The sequence below is a fragment of the Lynx rufus genome, unplaced genomic scaffold, assembly GCF_022079265.1.
Source record: "Lynx rufus isolate CCGP_SWC_20201006 ecotype Redwood Valley unplaced genomic scaffold, mLynRuf1.p SCAF_5, whole genome shotgun sequence".
In the NCBI taxonomy this organism is placed as follows: Eukaryota; Metazoa; Chordata; class Mammalia; order Carnivora; family Felidae; genus Lynx; species Lynx rufus.
Window position 1 is genome coordinate 99,173,476 of NW_025814867.1, and position 20,844 is coordinate 99,194,319.

Sequence of the window (20,844 nt, forward strand, 5' to 3'; positions counted from 1 at the left end):
AGACAAAACAGATGAACATAAGGGAAGGGAAACAAAAATAATATAAAAACAGGGAGGGGGACAAAACAGAAGAGACATAAATATGGAGAACAAACTGAGGATTACTGGAGGGGTTGTGGGAGGGGGGATGGGCTAAATGGGCAAGGGGCACTAAGGAATCTACTCCTGAAATCATTGTTGCACTCTATGGTAAGTAATTTGCATGTAAATTTTTTTAAAAAGTTGTAATAAAAAAGTACGAAGGATTTTGAGAGGATGAAAATGGAGAGGAAGGCAGTAAGAGCTGGAATAACATCCTGAGGGAAGGCAGAGTTGTAAGAATTTGTAGTGCTTTCGGAAAATGAAGAATGGAATTGCAACAGAGGGATGCATTATGTGGGAGGGATGTGGCAGGAATCTGTGAGCTGTGCATGGGCTCCTTAAATACCAGCCAAGATGTTTCAGTGCAATTCTAGACCATTGAGATCCATTGTGAGTTTTTTTCCTCCCTATTCTCTGAAGAAATTTGAAATTATTTGACTAGTTGACATAGGTGACATCAGTTTCAGGTATGCAACATAGTGATTTAGCAAATCTATACATTATGCTCTGCTCAGCACAAGTGTGGCTACCATCTGTCACCATAGTTGTTATGATACCACTGACTATATTCCCTGTGCTGTACATTTTGTCCCCGTGATTTATTCATTACATAACTTGAAGCCTGTACCTCCCACTCCCCTTTACCCATTTTGCCCATTGTCCTGCCCCTTCTCATCTGGCAACCATTAGTTTCTTCCCTGTATTTATAGGTTCGATTCTGCTTTTTGTTAGTTCTGTTTTTTAGATTCCGCATATAAATCGTACGGTAATTGTCTGTCTGATTTGTTTCACTGAGTGTAATACTCTCTACGTCCATCCATGCTGTCCAAATGGCAAGATCTCTTCCTTTTAAATAGCTGAGTGATATTCCATTATATGTCTACACCCCGTCCTCTTTATTCTTTCCTCTATTAATGGACATTTGGATTGATTCCATATCATGGCTGTTGTAAATAATGCTGCAATAAACATAGGGGAGGGGCTTATGTTTTTTTGAATTAGTGTTTTTGTTTTTTTTTGGGTGAATACCCAGGAGGAACAATTAGATCATATGATATTTCCATTTTTAATTTTTTAAGGAAGCTCTGTCCCATTTTCTGCAGTGGTCACACCAATTTACATTCCCACCAACAGTGCATGAAGGTTCCTTTCTCTTCATATCTTGCCAACACTTACTATTTTCTGTCTTTTTGATTCTAGCCATTCTGACAGCTGTAAGGTGACATCTCATTGTGGTCTATTTATTTTTGAGACAGAGGGAGAGAGAGAGAGAGAGAGACAGAGAGCACATGAGCAGGGAAGGGGCAGAGAGAGGAGACAAAATCCAAAGCAGGTTCCAGGCTCTGAGCTCTCAGCACAGAGCCTGACGCAGGGCTCAAACCCATGAACTGTGAGATCATGACCTGAGCCAAAGTCAGGCACTTAACCAACTGAGCCACCCAGGTGCCCCAAATTGTGGTTTTGATTTGCATCTCACTGATGATGAGTGATGTTGAGCATCGTTTGGGTGTCTGTTGGCCATCTGGATGTCATCCTTGGAAAAATGTCTATTTGGGTCCTCTGCCCAATTTTTTATTGGATTAATTAGGGGTTTTCTTGGTGTTGGGTTGTATGAATTATATATTTTGGCTGTTAACCCCTTATCAGATGTATCATTTTCAGATATTGTCTTCCATTCACTAGGTTGCCTTTTGGTTTTATTGATGGTTTCTTTTGCTGTGCAAAAGCTTTTTATTTTGATGTAGTCCCAATAGTTTATTTTTTCTTTTACCTCCCTTGACTGAAGAGACATATCTAGAAAAATGTTGCTACAGTTGGTGTCAGAGACATTACTGCCTATGTTTTCTTCTAGAAGTTTATGGTTTTAGGTTTCATAATTTTTAATTTTTAATGAATTTATAATTCATTTTTGTGTATGGTATAATAAAGTGGTCCAGTTTTGTTTTTTTTTGAGTATAGCTGTCCAGTTTTCCCAGCACAATTTGTTGAAGAGACTTTTTCCCCACTGTATATTCTTGCCTCTTTTGTCATAGATTAGTTGACCATATAAGCATGGGCTTACTTCTGGGCTCTCTGTTCTGTTCTTTTGATCTACAAATCTATTTTTGTTCCAGTACTATTCTATTCTGTTTTGATTATCACAGTTGTAATATATCATGAAATCTGGGATTGTGATACTTTCAACTTTGTTCTTCTTTCTCAAAATTGCTTTTTGCTATTTGATGTCTTCTGTGGTTCTATACAAATTTTAATATTATTTATTCTAGTTCTGTGCAAATTACCATTGGCATTTTGATAGGGATTGTGTTGAATCTGTAGATTGCTTTGGGTGTATTGGAAATTTTAGCAATGTTAATTCTTTCAATCTATGAGCATGGAATATCTTTCCATTTGTTTATATTGTCTTTAGATTCTTTTTTAATCAGCGTTTTAGAGTCAGCATACAGGTCTTCATCTCCTTGGTGAAGTTTTGTTCCTAGGTAATTTTATTCTTTTTGGTGCAATTATAAATAAAATTGTTTTCTTAACTTCTCTTACTGCTATTTTGTTCTTAAGTACACAACTTAAGTATTAATTGAGTATTCTGAGTATTTTTTTGTATTTCTGAGTATTAATTTTGTATCCTGCAACTTGACTGAATTTATTTATTATTTCTAATAGTTTTTGATGAAGTCTTGAAGGTTTTCTATGTATCATATCATACTATCTGCAAATACTGACAGTTCAACTTCTTCCTTACCAGTATGGACGCCCTTAATTTCTTGTCTGAGGTGACCAGGACTTTCAGTACTATGTTGAATAAAAGTGGCAAGAGTGAACATCCTCATCTTGTTTCTGATCTTAGAGGTAAAACTCTGTTTTACCATCAAGTATGATGTTAGCATGGATTTTTCATATATGACCTTTATTATGTTGAGGTATGTTCTCTCTAAACCCACTTTGTTAAGAGTTCTTATCGTGAACAGATGTTGAATTTTGCTGAATGCTTTTTCTGCATCTATTGAGATGACATGATTTTTATCTTTTGTTAATGTGTATCATATTGATTGATTTTTGAATATTGAACCATTCTTGCATCTTTTTTTATTGCTTTTTTATTTTATTTTTTAATTTGTTTATTTTTTATAAGATATTTATTGTCAAATTGGTTTCCGTACAACACCCAGTGCTCATCCCAACAGGTGCCCTCCTCAATACCCATCCCACACCCACCTCTCCCTCCCACCCCCCATAAACCCTGGAGCAGCAGGTTTGTTCTCAGTTTTTAAGAGTTTCTTATGTTTTGGCTCCCTCCCTCTCTAACCATTTTTTTTCCTTCCCCCTCCCCCATGGTCTTCTGGTAAGTTTCTCAGGATCCACATAAGAGTGAAAACATATGGTATCTGTCTTTCTCTGTATGGCTTATTTCACTTAGCATAACACTCTCCAGTTCCATCTACGTTGCTACAAAAGGCCAGATTTCATTCTTTCTCATTGCCACATAGTATTCCATTGTGTATATAAACCACAATGTCTTTATCCGTTCGTCAGTTGACGGACATTTAGGCTCTTTCCATCATTTGGCTATTGTTGACAGTGCTGCTATAAACATTGGGGTACAAGTGCCCCTATGCATCATTACTCCTGAATCCCTTGGGTAAATTCCTAGCAGTGCTACTGCTGGCTCATAAGGTAGGTCTATTTTTAATTTTTTGAGGAACCTCCACACTGTTCTCCAGAGTGGCTGCACCAGTTTGCATTCCCACCAACAGTGCAAGAGGGTTCCCGTTTCTCCACATCCTCACCAGCATCTATAGTCTCCTGATTTGTTCATTTTAGCCACTCTGACTGGCATGAGGTAATATCTGAGTGTGGTTTGATTTGTATTTTCCTGATGAGGAGCGACGTTGAGCATCTTTTCATGTGCCTGTTGGCCATCTGGATGTCTTCTTTAGACAAGGGTCTATTCATGTCTTCTGCCCATTTCTTCACTGGATTATTTGCTTTTCGAGTGTGGAGTTTGGTGAGCTCTTTATAGATTTTGGATATTAGCCCTTTGTCCAATATGTCATTTGCAAATATCTTTTCCCATTCCATTGGTTGCCTTTTAGTTTTGTTGATTGTTTCCTTTGCAGTGAAGAAGCTTTTTATCTTCATGAGGTCCCAATAGTTCATTTTTTCTTTTAATTCCCTTGCCTTTGGGGATGTGTCAAGTAAGAAATTGCTGTGGCTGAGATCAGAGAGGTCTTTTCCTGCTTTCTTCTCTAGGGTTTTGATGGTTTCCTATCTCACATTCAGGTCCTTTATCCATTTTGAGTTTATTTTTGTGAATGCTGTGAGAAAGTGATCTAGTTTCAATTTTCTGCACGTTGCTGTCCAGTTCTCCCAGCACCATTTGTTAAAGAGACTTTTTTCCATTGGATGTTCTTTCCTGCTTTGTCAAAGATGAGTTGGCCATACGTTTGTGGGTCTAGTTCTGGGGTTTCTATTCTATTCCATTGGTCTATGTGTCTGTTTTTGTGCCAATACCATGCTGTCTTGATGATGACAGCTTTGTAGTAGAGGCTAAAGTCTGGGATTGTGATGCCTCCTGCTTTGGTCTTCTTCTTCAAAATTACTTTGGCTATTCGGGGCCTTTTGTGGTTCCATACAAATTTTAGGATTGCTTGTTCTAGCTTTGAGAAGAATGCTGGTACAATTTTGATTGGGATTGCATTGAATGTGTAGATAGCTTTGGGTAGTATTGACATTTTCACAATATTTATTCTTCCAATCCATGAGCACGGAATGTTTTTCCATGTTTTTCTTTATATGTTCTTCAATTTCCTTCATAAGTTTTCTATAGTTTTCAGCATACAGATCTTTTACATCTTTGGTTAGATTTATTCCTAGGTATTTTATGCTTCTTGGTGCAATTGTGAATGGGATCAGTTTCTTTATTTGTCTTTCTGTTGCTTCATTATTATTGTATAAGAATGCAACTGATTTTTGTACATTAATTTTGTATCCTGCGACTTTGCTGAATTCATGTATCAGTTCTAGCAGACTTTTGGTAGAGTTTATGGAGTTTTCCATGTATAATATCATGTCATCTGCAAAAAGTGAAAGCTTGACTTCATCTTTGCCAATTTTGATGCCTTTGATTTCCTTTTGTTGTCTGATTGCCGATGCTAGCACTTCCAACACTATGTTAAACAACAGCGGTGAGAGTGGACATCCCTGCTGTGTTCCTGATCTCAGGGAGAAAGCTCTCAGTTTTTCCCCATTGAGGATGATATTAGCTGTGGGCTTTTCATAAATGGCTTTTATGACGTGTAAGTATGTTCCTTCTATTGTGACTTTCTCTAGGGTTTTTATTAAGAAAGGATGCTGAATTTTGTCAAATGCCTTTTCTGCATCAATTGACAGGATCATATGGTTCTTATCTTTTATTTTATTAATGTGATGTATCACATTGATTTGCGAATGTTGAACCAGCCCTGCATCCCAGGAATGAATCCCACTTGATCATGGTGAATAATTCTTTTTATATGCTGTTGAATTCGATTTGATAGTATCTTATTGAGAATTTTTGCATCCATATTCATCAGGGTTATTGGCCTGTAGATCTCTTTTGTTACTGGGTCTCTGTCTGGTTTAGGAATCAAAGTAATGCTGGCTTCATAGAATGAGTCTGGAAGTTTTCCTTCCCTTTCTATTTTTTAGAATAGCTTGAGAAAGATAGGTATTGCCTCTGCTTTAGATGTCTGGTAGAACTCCCCAGGGAAGCCATCTGGTCCTGGACTCTTATTTGTTGGGAGATTTTTGATGACTGATTCAATTTCTTCGCTAGTTATGGGTCTGTTCAGGCTTTCTATTTCCTCCTGATTGAGTTTTGGAAGCGTGTGGGTGCTTAGGAATTTGTCCATTTCTTCCAGGTTGTCCAGTTTGTTGGCATATGATTTTTCATAGTATTCCCTGATAATTGCTTGTATCTCTGAGGGATTGGTTGTAATCATTCCATTTTCATTCATGATGTTATCTATTTGGGTCCTCTCCCTTTTCTTTTTGAGAAGCCTGGCTAGAGGTTTATCAATTTTGTTTATTTTTTCAAAAAACCAACTCTTGGTTTCATTGATCTGCTCTACAGTTTTTTTAGATTCTATATTGTTTGTTTCTGCTCTGATCTTTATTATTTCTCTTCTGCTGGGTTTAGGCTGTCTTTGCTGTTCTGCTTCTATTTCCTTTAGGTGTGCTGTTAGATTTTGTATTTGGGATTTTTCTTGTTTCTTGAGATAGGCCTGGATTGCAATGTATTTTTTTCTCAGGACTGCCTTTGCTGCATCCCAATGTGTTTGGATTATTGTATTTCAATTTTCATTTGTTTCCATATTTTTTTAAGTTTCTTTAATTGCCTGGTTGACCCATTCATTCTTTAGTAGGGTGTTCTTTAACCTCCATGATTTTGGAGGTTTTCCAGACTTTTTCTTGTGGTTGATTTCAAGCTTCATAGTGTTGTGGTCTGTTGCTTTGGGATGCAGAGTTCTAAATATATCTGTCAAGTCCATCTGATCCAATGTCTCATTCAGGGCCCTTGTTTCTTTATTGACCGTGTGTCTAGATGATCTATCCATTTTTGTAAGTGGGGTGTTAAAGTCCCCAGCAATTACCACATTCTTGTCAATAAGGTTGCTTATGTTTATGAGTAATTGTTTTATATATTTGGGGGCTCCGGTATTCGGCACATAGACATTTATAATTGTTAGCTCTTCCTGATGGATAGACCCTGTAACTATTATATAATGTCCTTCTTCATCTCTTGTTACAGCCTTTAAAGTCTAGTTTGTCTGATATAAGTATGGCTACTCCAGCTTTCTTTTGGCTTCCAGTAGCATGATAAATAGTTCTCCATCCCCTCACTCTCAATCTAAAGGTGTCCTCAGGTCTAAAATGAGTCTCTTGTAGACAGCAAATAGATGGGTCTTGTTTTTTTATCCATTCTGATACCCTATGTCTTTTGGTTGGCGCATTTAATCCATTTACATTCAGTGTTATTATAGAAAGATACGGGTTTAGAGTCATTGTGATGTCTGTATGTTTTATGCTTGTAGTGATGTCTCTGGTACTTTGTCTCACAGGGTCCCCCTTAGGATCTCTTGTAGGGCTGGTTTAGTGGTGACAAATTCCTTCAGTTTTTGTTTGTTTGGGAAGACCTTTATCTCTCCTTCTATTCTGAATGACAGACTTGCTGGATAAAGGATTCTCAGCTGCATATTTTTTCTGTCTAGCACACTGAAAATCTCGTGCCAATTCTTTCTGGCCTGCCAAGTTTCAAAAGAGAGATCAGTCACGAGTCTTATAGGTCTCCCTTTATATGTGAGGGCACGTTTACCCCTTGCTGCTTTCAGAATTTTCTCTTTATTCTTGTATTTTGCCAGTTTCATTATGATATGTCGTGCAGAAGATCGATTCAAGTTACGTCTGAAGGGAGTTCTCTGTGCCTCTTGGATTTCAATGCCTTTTTCCTTCCCCAGTTCAGGGAAGTTCTCAGCTATAATTTCTTCAAGTACCCCTTCAGCACCTTTCCCTCTCTCTTCCTCCTTTGGGATACCAATTATGCATATATTATTTCTTTTTAGTGTATCACTTAGTTCTCTAATTTTCCCCTCATACTCCTGGATTTTTTTATCTCTCTTTTTCTCAGCTTCCTCTTTTTCCATAACTTTATCTTCTAGTTCACCTATTCTCTCCTCTGCCTCTTCCATCCGAGCCGTGGTGGTTTGCATTTTGTTTTGCATTTCCTTTAAAGCGTTTTTCAGCTCCTCGTGACTGTTCCTTAGTCCCTTGATCTCTGTAGCAAGAGATTCTCTGCTGTCCTGTATACTGTTTCCAGCCCAGCGATTAATTTTATGACTATTATTCTAAATTCACTTTCTGTTATATTATTTAAATCCTTTTTGATCAGCTCATTAGCTGTTGTTATTTCCTGGAGATTCTTCTGAGGGGAATTCTTCCGCTTGGTCATTTTGGATAGTCCCTGGTGTGGTGAGGACCTGCAGGGCACTTCCCCTGTGCTGTGGTGTATAACTGGAGTTGGTGGGCGGGGCCGCAGTCAGTCCTGATGTCTGCCCCCAGCCCACCGCTGGGGCCACAGTCAGACTGGTGTGTGCCTTCTCTTCCCCTCTCCTAGGGGCGGGATTCACTGTGGGGTGGCGTGGCCCGTCTGGGCTACTTGCACACTGCCAGGCTTGTGATGCTGGGGATCTGGCGTATTAGCTGGGGTGGGAAGGCAAGGTGCACGGCGGCAGGGGGGGCAGGCTTAGCTCGCTTCTCCTTAGGTGATCCACTTCAGGAGGGGCCCTGTGGCAGCAGGAGGGAGTCAGATCCGCTGCCAGAGGTTTGGCTCCGCAGAAGCACAGAGTTGGGTGTTTGCGCAGAGCGAGCAAGTTCCCTGGCAGGAACTGGTTCCCTTTGGGATTTTGGCTGGGGGATGGGCGGGGGAGATGGCGCTGGCGAGAGCCTTTGTTCCCCGCCAAACTGAGGTCTGTCATCCGGGGGCTCCGCAGCTCACCCTCCCTTTGTCCTCCAGCCTTCCCGCTTTCTGAGCAGAGCTGTTAACTTATGACCTCCCAGACGCTAAGTCGCGCTTGCTGTCGGAACACAGTCCGTCAGGCCCCTCCGCTTTTGCAAGCCGGACTCGGGGGCTCTGCTTGGCTGGCGAGCCGCCCCTCCGCCCTGGCTCCCTCCCGCCAGTCCGTGGAGCGCGCACCGCCTCGCCGCCCTTCCTACCCTCTTCCGTGGGCCTCTCGTCTGCACTTGGGTCCGGTGACTCCGTTCTGCTAATCCTCTGGCGGTTTTCTGGGTTATTTAGGCAGGTGTAGGTGGAATCTAAGTGATCAGCAGGACGCGCGGTGAGCCCAGCGTCCTCCTACGCCACCATCTTCCTGTCCCATCTCCCATAGTGTTGTGGTCTGAAACTGCATGGTATGATCTCAATTCTTGTATACTTATGAAGGGCTGTTTTGTGACCCAGTATGTGATCTATCTTGGAGAATGTTCCATGTGCATTCGAGAAGAAAGTATATTCTGTTGCTTTGGGATGCAGAGTTCTGAATATATCTGTCAGGTCCATCTGATCCAATGTACCATTCAGGGCCCTTGTTTCTTTATTGATCCTCTGTCTAGATGATCTATCCATTGTTGTAAGTGGAGTATTAAAGTCCCCTGCAATTACCACATTCTTATCAATAAGGTTGCTTATGTTTGTGAATAATTGTTTTATATATTTGGGGGCTCCCACATTCGGCACATAGACATTTATAATTGTTAGCTCTTCCTGATGGATGGACCCTGTAATTATTATATAATGCCCTTCTTCATCTCTTGTTACAGCCTTTAATTTAAAGTCTAGTTTGTCTGATATAAGTATGGCTACTCCAGCTTTCTTTTGACTTCAGTAGCATGATAGATAGTTCTCCATCCCCTCACTTTTATTCTGAAGGCGTCCTCAGGTCTAAAATGAGTCTCTTGTAGGCAGCAAATAGATGGGTCTTGTTTTTTTATCCATTCTGATACCCTATGTCTTTTGGTTGGTGCATTTAGTCCATTTACATTCAGTGTTATTACAGAAAGATATGGGTTTAGAGTCATTGTGATGTCTGAAGGTTTCATGCTTGTAGTGATGTCTCTGGTACTTCGTCTCACAGGATCCCCCTTAGGATCTTGTAAGGCTGGTTTAGTGGTAATGAATTCCTTTAGTTTTTGTTTGTTTGGGAAGACCTTTATCTCTCCTTCTATTCTGAATGACAGACTTGCTGGATAAAGGATTCTTGGCTGCATATTTTTTCTGTTCATCACATTGAAGATTTCCTGCCATTCCTTTCTGGCCTGCCAACTTTCAGTAGATAGGTCTGTCACTAGTCTTATCAGTCTCCCTTTATATGTTAGAGCATGTTTATCCCGAGCTGCTTTCAGAAACTTCTCTTTATCCTAGTATTTTGCTGGTTTCACTATGATATGTCATGCAGAAAATTGATTCAAGTTACGTCTGAAGGGAGTTCTCTGTGCCTCTTGGATTTCAATGCCTTTTTCCTTCCCCAGATCAGGGAAGTTCTCAGCTATGATTTCTTCAAGTACACCTTCAGCACCTTTCCCTCTCTCTTCCTCCTCTGGAATCCCAATTATACGTATATTATTTCGTTTAATTGTGTCATTTAGGTCTCTAAGTCTCCCCTCACACTCCTAGATTTTTTTATCTCTCTTTTTCTCAGCTTCCTCTTTTTCCATAATTTTATCTTCTAATTCACCTATTCTCTCCTCTGCCTCTTCAATCTGAGCTTTGGTCACCTCCATTTTATTTTGCAGGTCATTTCTAGCATTTTTTAGGTCCTCCTGACTGTTTCTTAGTCCCTTGATCTCTGTAGTAATAGATTCTCTGCTGTCCTCTATGCTTTTTTCAAGCCCAGCGATTAATTTTATGACTATTATTTTAAATTCATTTTCTGCCATATTGCTTAATTCGTTTTTGATCAGTTCGTTAGCTGTTGCTACTTCCTGGAGTGTTATTTTGAGAATTCTTCCATTTTGTCATTTTGGATAGTCCCTGGAGTGGTGCAGAACTGCAGGGCTCTTCCCCTGTGGTGTCTGGAGTAACTTTAGTTGGTGGGTAGGGCCGCAGTCAGACCTGATGTCTGCTCCCAGCCCACCACTGGCCCCACAGTCAGACTGGTGTGTACCTTATCTTTCCCTCTCTGAGGGGCAGGACTCACTATGGAGTGGTCTGGCCCCTGTCTGGGCTACTTGCACACTGCCAGGCTTGTGGTGCTGCTTCAGTGGGATCTGGCGTATTAGCCGGGGTGGATCTGCAAGGTGCACAGGGGCAGGAGGGGCAGGCTCAGCTCACTTTGCCTTTGGTGGTCTGCTTCGGGAGGGGCTCTGTGGCACCGGGAGGGAGGCAGACCCATCGGAGGGATGGATCCACAGCATTGGGTGTTTGCGCTGGTTCCCTTTGGGATTTTGGCTGGGGGATGGGTGAGGGAGATGGCACTTCCCAGTGCCTTTGTTCCCCGACAAGCTGAGCTCTGTCCTCTGGGGCTCAACAACTCCCCCTCCCATTTTCCTCCAGCCCTCCCACTCTCAGAGCAGTGCTGTTAACTTATAACCTTCCAGATGTTAAGTCCTGCTGGCTGTCAGAACACACTCTGTCTGGCCTCTCTGCTTTTGCAAGCCAGACTCGGGGGCTCTGCCTTGCTGGGTGGGCTGGCTGCCCCTCCACCGCCCCGGTTCCCTCCTGCAAGTCCATGTAGCATGCACTGCCTCTCCGCCCTTCCTACCCTCTTCTGTGGGCCTCTAGTCTACGCTTGGCTGCGGAGAGTCCGTTCTGCTAGTCTTCTGGCGGTTTTCTGGGTAAATTAGGCTGATGTGGGTGGAATCTAAGAGATCAGCAGGGTGGGGTGAACCCAGCGTCCTCCTACCCCATTCTTGCATCTTGAGGATGAATCCTACTTGATTGTGGTGAGTGATCCCTTTAATATATTGTTGAATGTGGTTTGCTAATATCTTGTTGAGGATTTTTGCATCTATGTTTATCAGGGATATTTCCCTGTAGTTTTCTTCTTCTTTTTAAAATGATCTTCATCTGGTTTTGGTATCAGGGTAATGCTGGCCTCTCAGAATATACTTGGAATATTTCCCTGTTTTATTTTTCTGTAAATAGTTTGAGGGGGGAGAGGTATTGACTCTTCTCTAAATGTTTGGTAGAGTTTACCTATGAATCCATCTGGTCACAGGCTTTGCTTTTTGGTAGATTTTTGATTACTGATTCAAATATTACTAGTAATTGGTCTCTTCAGATTTTCCCTTTCTTCCTTATTCAGTTTTGGAAGATTGTATGTTTCTAGGAATTTACCCATTTCTTCTAGGTTGTCCAATTTTTTGGTATATAATTTTTCACAGTATTCTTTCATAATTCTTGTATTTTTATGGTGCTGGTTGTTACATTTTCCTTTTGTTTTTTATTTTATTTATTTGGGTCTTTTCTCTTTTATTACTGATGAGTCTGACTAAAGGTTTATCGATTTTGTTTGTCTCTTGAAAGAACCAGATCTTGATTTCATTGGTCTTCTCTTTCATTGGTCTGTTTGTTTGTTTTTTTTTAAGTCTATGTGCCATTTCGTTCTGCTCTGAGCTTTATTACTTCCTTCTATTTACCTAGGACTTTGTCCTTTTTCTAGTTCTTTCATGCGTAAAGTTAGTTTATTTGAACTTTTTCTTGTTTCTTGAGATAGGCCTGTGCTGCTATAAATTTCCCTCTTAGAACTGCTTTCAATGCTTCCCAAAGATTTTGGACAGTTTGTGTTTTCATTTTCATTTGTCTCCATGTCTTTTTTTTTTCATTTATTCTTTGATTTCTTCATTGACTCACTGGTTGTATGTTTAGCCTCCACGTTTGTGGTTTTTTGATTTTGAGTCCTGGTTTCATAGTGTTGTGATTGTAAAAGATGAATGATACGATTTCAGTCTTCTTAAATTGATTGAGACTTGTTTTGTGGCCTAATGAGAATGTTCCACATGCACTTGAAGAGAATGTGCACTCTGTTGTTTTTGGATGGAATGTTCTGTATAAAGTCTATCTGGTCTTATATGTCATTCAAAGACACTATTTCCTCATTGATTTTTCTGCCTGAATGACCTATTCATTGATGTAAATTAAGTGTTAAAGTCCCTTACTATTGTGTTACTGTCAGTTCCTCCCTTTATATCTATTAATATTTCCTTTGTTTATTTAGGTACTCTAATGTTGGGTACATAGATATTTACTTGTTGGATTGATCCCTTTATCATTATATAATGCTCTTCTTTGTCTGTTATGATAGTTTTTATTTTAGAGTTTACAGTCTGTTTTATTTGTTATGAGTATTCCTGCCCCAGCTTTTTTGCTGCTTCCATTTGTAGTGGAATAGATTTTTCAATTCTTTCAATCTCAGTCTGTGTCTTTAGGTCTGAAGTGAATCTTTTGTAGGCAGAATATAGATGAGTCTTTCTTTTTTTCTGATTTGTCACCCTCTACCTTTTTATTGGAGGATTTAGACCATTTACATTTAAGTAATTATCGATATGTATGTACTTATTGTCATTTTGTTAATCGTTTTCTGGTTTTTTTTTTTTTTTTTGGAGTTCTTAGTTCTTTTCTTACTCTCTTTTTTTGTGATTGACTTTCTGTAGTGTCATTATTTCCCCCCCCCCCTTTTTTGTGTGTATCTATTATAGGTTTTGTTTTAGGATAGGTTTGTAGTTACCATGAGGTTTGTATATTGCTTCCTAAGTATATAGCAGTGTATATTAAGTTGATGGTCATTTAAGTTCAAACACATTCTAAAAAACTTATTTTTTATACCCCTCTCTCCACATTTTATGTTTAGGTTACCATATTTTCCATATTTTTATTCATAATTTTCTTCTAATTATGGGCTTTTCTTTTATACTTAAAGAAGTCCTTTTGCATTTTTGTAAGGCCAATTTAGTGATGATAAACTCCTTTAATTTTTGTCTGGGAAACTCTCTTTCCTTTTATTCTGAATGATAACCTTGCCAGGTAGAGTATTCTTGGTTGTAGTTTTTTCCTTTCAAGACTTTGAATATGTAGTGCTACTCCCTTCTGGCCTACAAAGTTTCTGCTGAAAATCCAACCAATAGCCTTATGTGCTTTCCTTTTATACTTCTCTCTTGCTATTTTTAAAATTCTTTTTCTATCTTTAACTTTTGACATTTTAATTATTATGTCATGGTGTGGACATTCTTGGGTTCATCTTATTTTGAACGCTCTGTGCTTCCTAAACCTAGATGTCTATATCTTTTTCAAGATGAGTGAAGTTTTTACTAGTATGCCTTCAACTGAGTTTTCTGCCCCATTCTCTCTTTTTCCTTCTGGGACCCCCATAATGCAAATATTTGTTTGCTTGATGTTGTCTAAAAGATCTCTTAACTTATCCTGCTTTTTTTTTTCCCCTTGTTGTTCAGCTTGGGTGCTTTCCATTACCCTCTCTTCCAGATCACTGATCCATTCTTCTACACCTTCTAATCTTTTGATTCCCTCTAGTGTTATTTGTTGTTGTTTATTTGTTTGTTTGTAATTAGGTTATTGTGTTCTTCATCTCTGGTTCTTTTTTATATTTTCCATCTCTTTGTTGAAGGCTTCACTGAGTTCTTTCACTCTTTTCTCCAGCCTGGTAAGCATCTTTATGATCATTGCTTTAAACTCTTTATTAGGCATATTGCTTATTTCCTTTTTACTTAGTACTTATTCTGAGGTTTTGTCTTTTTCTTTCTTTTGGAACATACTCCTGTTTCCCCATTGTTATTGACTTCCATGTTTATTTTGATGAATTAGCAGAACAGCTACTTCTGAATTTGAAGAAATGGTCTTGTGTCTGGTCGTCCCCTGTGTATGCTTGGCGACTTCTGCTGGCTGGCAGGAGCTGTGGTTGGTGTAGGCTGGGGGTTGCAGGGCATTCCATGCTGTGACTGACCTGGTGAGATGACCATAGCTGAAGTGAGTGCAAGTGGGAGGTCCTAGGGGTCTCCATATAGTAGACACCCTGACAGGACAACTAAAGCTGAAGTGGGTGCAACTTTGAAGGATCCTGGGCCCTTATGTGCAGAGGTGCCCTGGCAGGACAGCTGAAGCTGAAGTTGGTACAAGCTGGAGCGTCCTGCAGTGCCCATTGCAGGGGGTGCCCTGATGGGGTGATAAGCCCAGGCCAGCACAAGCCAGTGTGTCCAAGGGCATTCTTTTCAGGGATGCCCTGGCAGGTCAACTAAAACTGAAGTGGATGCAAGCTAAGGGGGGGGGTGTGAGTGGGGGGCTGGACCTTCCATACAGAAGGCACCTTGGCAGGACGGCTGAAGTGGAAATGTGTGCAAGCCAGGGTATTTAGGAGCGTTCCATCCTGAGGATGCCCTGGCAGGACAACTGAAGGTGAAGTAGGTATAAACTGGAGGGTCCCTCAGTGTGCAGCAAAGGGGGTGCCCTTGTGGGGCAATGGAAACCAAGGCTGGTGGAGTCCAATGTGTCCTGGGATGCTCTGTACAGGGGGCACCCTGGTGGGACAGCTGGGCCAAACAGACATCAGCCAGGAGGTCCTAGGGTACTCTGTGTTGATGGTGCCTAGCAAGCTGAAGCCAAAGTGGGTATGGACCTGGAGTGTTCAGGGATGCTTTGCACATGTGTCACCTTGGTGCAACAGCTGAAGCTGTACTGAGTGCTACCGAGGGGTGTCCTGGTATATATCGCCCTAGAGCCTCCTTGGTGGGATTGCTGGGGCCAGGTGTCTGAGGTTCACTGACGTGGTAGGCTGGTTAGGGTGCCCAGACCCTCTCATCCCATTGACACTGCCATGGTGGAAGGGAGCATAAACTGGGGTGCTTGTCAGCCCTTCTAACCCAGAGAGAGTTCCAGCAGCTCCCTTTAGTTTGGGAGGGTTTTAGGGCTGGTTCTTTCACATACTAGTTGTTCTTTTAAACCTTGGCTTTTTCCCCCTGTGTTCCAGGGCAGATGATTCTGCTCAGGATGTCTCAGTAGTATCCCTTCCCACTGCAGTGCATGGCATTTGGGATTGGAGGTTCCCTTCATTACTGTGTCTCCACCTCTTTTGTTTTGCAGAAGCTTTTCAGTCACTCCTCCCATTGTGAGATTTTGAGGAGATTGATGTGATGAGGTCATATAAATTAGGAAGTAATTCTGAAGGATAAAAAGAATAAAAGATGGGAGGTAGGGATGCTAGTGTTAGGTGACTTTTGAAATCACCATTTGATAGATGTGGAAGGCCTAACTCACAGTTTTGCTGTTACTATTTTAGTAGATACTAAACACCTTTCCTCCATGGTTATTTTGGTCTACCTAGTTCATGGGTTGATGGTGATGGACTCTGAAAGAAAATGTATTTAGCTTCTCTATTAGGAAAAAAAAGAGAAAATAATTTCTATAAAACTAGGATCGAAGCAGGTAATACAGAAATGATTTGAAAAGTTTAAAGATATACCCCCAAATTGATTTATTTTTAAATGACACTATTTGTTACATCAGAGCTGTGAGTTCTTCCTTCCACTTTCTTTGTCATCCCATTACTGTAAATGAATGAATGATTTACAGTTTTTTATCTTCTTAATGTCTCTTGCAAAAGAGATTAATAGAAATAGAAAAGAGAAAGAAACAAAAGGAGTTGAAGGAGAAGGAGAAGGAAGAAAGGAGGAAGCAGCTAGCAGCAGAGATGAAAGAAGATGGAGAAAAGGAATTCCAGGTGGAGGAGGAGGAGGAGGAAAGAGAGGAAGAGGAGCCATTACCCGAAATCTTTATTCCATCAACCCCCTGTCGCATACTCTGTGGATTTTACTCTGAGCCAGGGAAGTTCTGGGTTTCTTTGGTGAGTAATAATGTAATACATAATTTTGATTAAATAGTGTCTGATCATGAATTTCCAGCCCATTCTTACTTTCTCTTATGGTGAGACCATTTGTTAAATACTATTGAATAAGTTGTGAATTTTGATGAATGAATGTGACTTACAGTTTTTGTGTCATCTTAATATCTTTTATGTCTGTTTATAATATCTGCTATCATCTATAATGATCATTCATATTTCAGGGGGTCAAAGAGAAGAAGAATTAAAGGTAGAAGGAAGGGCAAAGGGCTAAAGAGTCTTCTGGCTGTTTCTATTGTTTCTTTAATGTGAAACTAATTGACATTTTGAAAATAATGGCCACATTATCCTGCAGAGTTTTGTTTGCATTTTGTTATCTGCAGCTATGCTGTGTGGCCACGTGGAAGTCTGGGAAGATGACTATTTTTAGATGGTCACATTGTCACCCTGAACAAAATTGGAACTTGGCTAATATGGAAAAAGAGAAAAATAGATATCAGAGAGTCAAAGACAGAGGACTGTCACAAAGTTGTGATAATTACATTCTCTAATTATATATTTTCTACTATCATGAAACAATTGATTGCAAAACAAGATTTCCTTCGTTATAAATTTGTCACAAACTTCAGCTCCATTAACAAAAAAACTATTTATTGACATGATTTTATTATACTTCACACATACTGTGATTGTCACAAATTGAAGGTTTGTGGCCATCCTGTGTTGAGCAAGCTAATCAGCATCATTATTTCTACAACATTGGCTCACTTCATGTCTGTGTGTCACATTTTGGTAATTCTTGTGATATTCCAAACTTTGTCATTATTATCATTATGGTGATCTGTGATCATTGATCTTTGTTACTATTGTAATTGTTTTGGGGAGCCATGAACCACACCCATATAAGACAGCAAACCTAACGATAAATATTGTGTGTGTTTTCACTGCTCCACTAACTAGTCATTCCCCCATCTCTCTCCCTCTCCTTGCGCCTTCCCAGAGATACAAGAATATTTAAATTAGGCCAATTAATAACCCTACAATAGCTTCTAATTGTTCACTTGAAAGGAAGAGTCACACGTTTCTCACTTTAAATCAGAAACAAGAAATGATTAAGCTTAGTGAGGAACGCATGTCAAAAGCCAAGGCAGGCCAAAAGCTAGGTCTCTTGTGCCAAATAGTAGGCCAAGATGTTAATGCAAAGGAAAAGGTTTTTTTAGTAGGCTCCATGCCCAACATGGGGTGAACTCATTACCCTGAGATCAATAGTCACATGCTCTATCTCCTAACCAGCCAGATGCCCTCCAAAGGAGAAGTTCTTGAAAGAAATTAAAAGTGCTATTCCAGTAAACACACAAATACCGAGAAAGCAAAATAGCCTTATTGCTGATATGGAGAAAATTTCAGTGGCCTGGATGGAAGATAAAACCAGCCACAACATTCTCTTCAGCCAAAGCCTAATGCAGAGCAATGCCCTAACTCTCTCCAATTCTGGGAGAGGTGAGGAAGCTTCAGAAGAAAAGTTTGAAGTTAGCAGGGATTGGTCCATGAAGTTTAAGCAAAGAAGGAAAGAAGCCATCTCCATAATAGAGAAGTGTGAGGTACAGCAGCAGGTGCTGATGGAGAAGCTGCAGCAAGTTATCCAGAGGATCTAGCTAAGATTACTCATGGGGTGCCTGGGTGGTTGTCGGTTGAGCGTCTGACTTTGGCTCTGGTCATGATCTCGCAGTCTGTGAGTTCGAGCCCTGCATTGGGCTCTGTGCTGACAGCTCAGAGCCTGGAGCCTGCCTCAGAATCTGTGGTCTCCCTCTCTCTCTGCCCCTCCCCCGCTCATGCTCTCACTCTCTCTCTCTCTCTCTCTCTGTCAAAAATCAATAAACATTTAAAAAAAAAGATCAGTCATGAAGGTGGCTATACTAAACAGATTTTCTTAAAAAATTTTTTAATGTTTATTTATTTTTGAGAGAGAGACAGAGTGCGAATGGGGGAGGGGCAGATAGAGAGGGAGACACAGAATCTGAACTAGGCTCCAGGCTCCGAGCTGTCCACACAGAGCCAGACATAGGGCTCAAATTCATGAACCATGAGATGACCGGAGCCAAAGTCAGATGCTCAGTCAGCCACCTAGGTGCACCACAATAGATTTTCAATGTAGATGAAACAACCTTCTACTGGATGATGTAATCTAGGACTTTCATAAAGGATATGTCAATTCCTGGCGTCAAAGAATAGGTTGACCCTTTTGTTAGGGGCTAATGCAGCTGGTGACTTAAATTTGAATCCAGTGCTCATTTACCATTCCGAATATCCTAGGGCCCTTAAGAATTGTGCTAAATCCCTACTGCCTGTGCACTATAAATGGAACAACAAAGCTGGGAGACCTGTTCAGAAAAAAAGATTCCTTTTAAAATATTATTGTTCATTGACAACATAGCTGGTTACCCATGATTCCTGGAGACCTATGATGAGATTAATGTTGTTTTTATGCCTCCTAGCACAACATCCATTTGGTAGCCTGTGGATCAAAGAGTAAAGTAGACTTTCAAGTCTTATTATTTAAGAAATACATTTTGTAAGGCTATAACTGCTGTAGAGAGTGATTCCTCTAATGGATCTGGGCAAAGCCAATTGAAAACCTTCTGGAAAGGATTTACCATTCTAGATTCATGGGAATAGGTCAAAATATCGACATTAGCAGGAGTTCTTGGAAGAAGTTGATTCCAACCCTTATGGGTGACTTTGAGGGTTCAAGACTTGAGTGGAGGAAGTAACTGAAGATGTGGTGGAAGCAGCAAGAGAACTAGAACTGAGTAGAGCCTAAAGATGTGACTGAATGTCTACCATCTCATGATACAACTTTAACAAATGATCAGTTGCTTTTTATGGATGAGCAAAGAAAGTGAGATGGAATCCTTCAGCAGCCACCACCTTGATCAGTCAGCAGCCATCAACATCAAGGCAGGACCCCCCCAGCAAAAAGATTAAGACTTTCCAAAAGCTCAGATTATGGTTGGAAATTTTGGGCAATAAAGTATTTTTAAATTTAAGGTATGCACACTGTTAGACATAATGCTATTACACACTTAATAGTCTATGCTATAGTGTAAACATAATTTTTATATGTACCAGGAAACAAAAAAAAATCATTTGACTCACTTTATTGCAATATTAATTTCATTAAAGTATTCTGGGATTGAACCCACAACATCCCATATGTGAAAGACTATCACTAATTCATAGTTTGTCCCAGATCCCAGTGTCCCAGGATGCTGACTAGCCAAGGATTGTTGCTACAAGAAGTAACGAGCATTAACTTCTCCCCTGTTCAACTTTTCCTAGAAATGCATCTTCGTTAGAAACTTCTAAGGAGACAAGCAGCAAGAAGAATAGAAAGTAGTGATGGAGGCACCTAGGACTCCACTTATTAGTGCCTTTATACTTTGTCTTTGTTTTATGAAACAGTTGTTGATGGCTATAATTGTGTGGGGTTCTAGGGTAAGGGATAAATAAGACATGGTTCCTGACTTCAGGAAATTTCTTCGTATCACGAGGGAGAGAGGCATAGAAAGAACTGTAATACAGTGTAGTAGAGTTCTAGTGTCCTGGAAACATGCAAAAAGTGTTATTTAACAAATATGAGAAAAAAAAATTTCCTTGTCTTGTCTCAAACAAATCTAAATCTAACATTCTATGGGGATCCATACGAGTCTTGTCTGCTTTTGTCCACTCTTAGAGTTGATGAATAGTCTCCTGCAATTGTCCAAGGACACTTTCCCCAAAGGCCCTTTGATCCCACCCCTCTCACATCCTCCAGTATCTTGTTCTACAATAAATCACCTAGTCTCCTGTATTATCCACTTCCCTCTGTTTACTCAGTTCTTATCAGCACATAAACATGCTCTAACACCTAACTTGAAATTTTTCCTTCCTTTCCACTCCCTCTTTTAGAGGTGATCCTAAAGATTATATTATGTACCTTTAACTTCATATAGTTTGACATAAATTTACTCTTCTAATTACAGAGAAAAAGATAATAGAGTACTTCAATGCCATGTATCCTCCCCCTCTCCATTGCCATATATTTTCTTTATATACATACATATATATATATGTATGTGTATATATGTATATATGTATATATACATATACATGTAAATATATGTAAATATGTAAATATGTAAACACACATATAAATATATACATATATGTAAATATATACATAAATATGCAAATATATGCAAATATATATGTAAATATATACATATATATGTAAATATATTTGTATTCCTAAAAGGTATTTTACTATTTTTGTTGTTGTTGATATCATTTTGGTTTGTCCTTTTTCTTACTGTTAATTCCTTTCTATATCTTTGTAGTTGCAGAAGAT

The 20,844-nt window shown here is 39.8% G+C and overlaps 1 protein-coding gene across 1 annotated transcript in view; it reads left to right on the forward strand.

Annotated features, from left to right (window-relative positions):
- Window positions 1-20,844, forward strand: part of CFAP44 (cilia and flagella associated protein 44) — a 146,544-nt gene that overhangs the window by 41,507 nt on the left and 84,193 nt on the right. Inside the window, exon 16 of the mRNA XM_047100263.1 lies at window positions 16,221-16,460. Within this exon, the coding sequence (XP_046956219.1) occupies window positions 16,221-16,460 (240 nt within the window). The remainder of the gene's footprint in view (window positions 1-16,220; window positions 16,461-20,844) is intronic.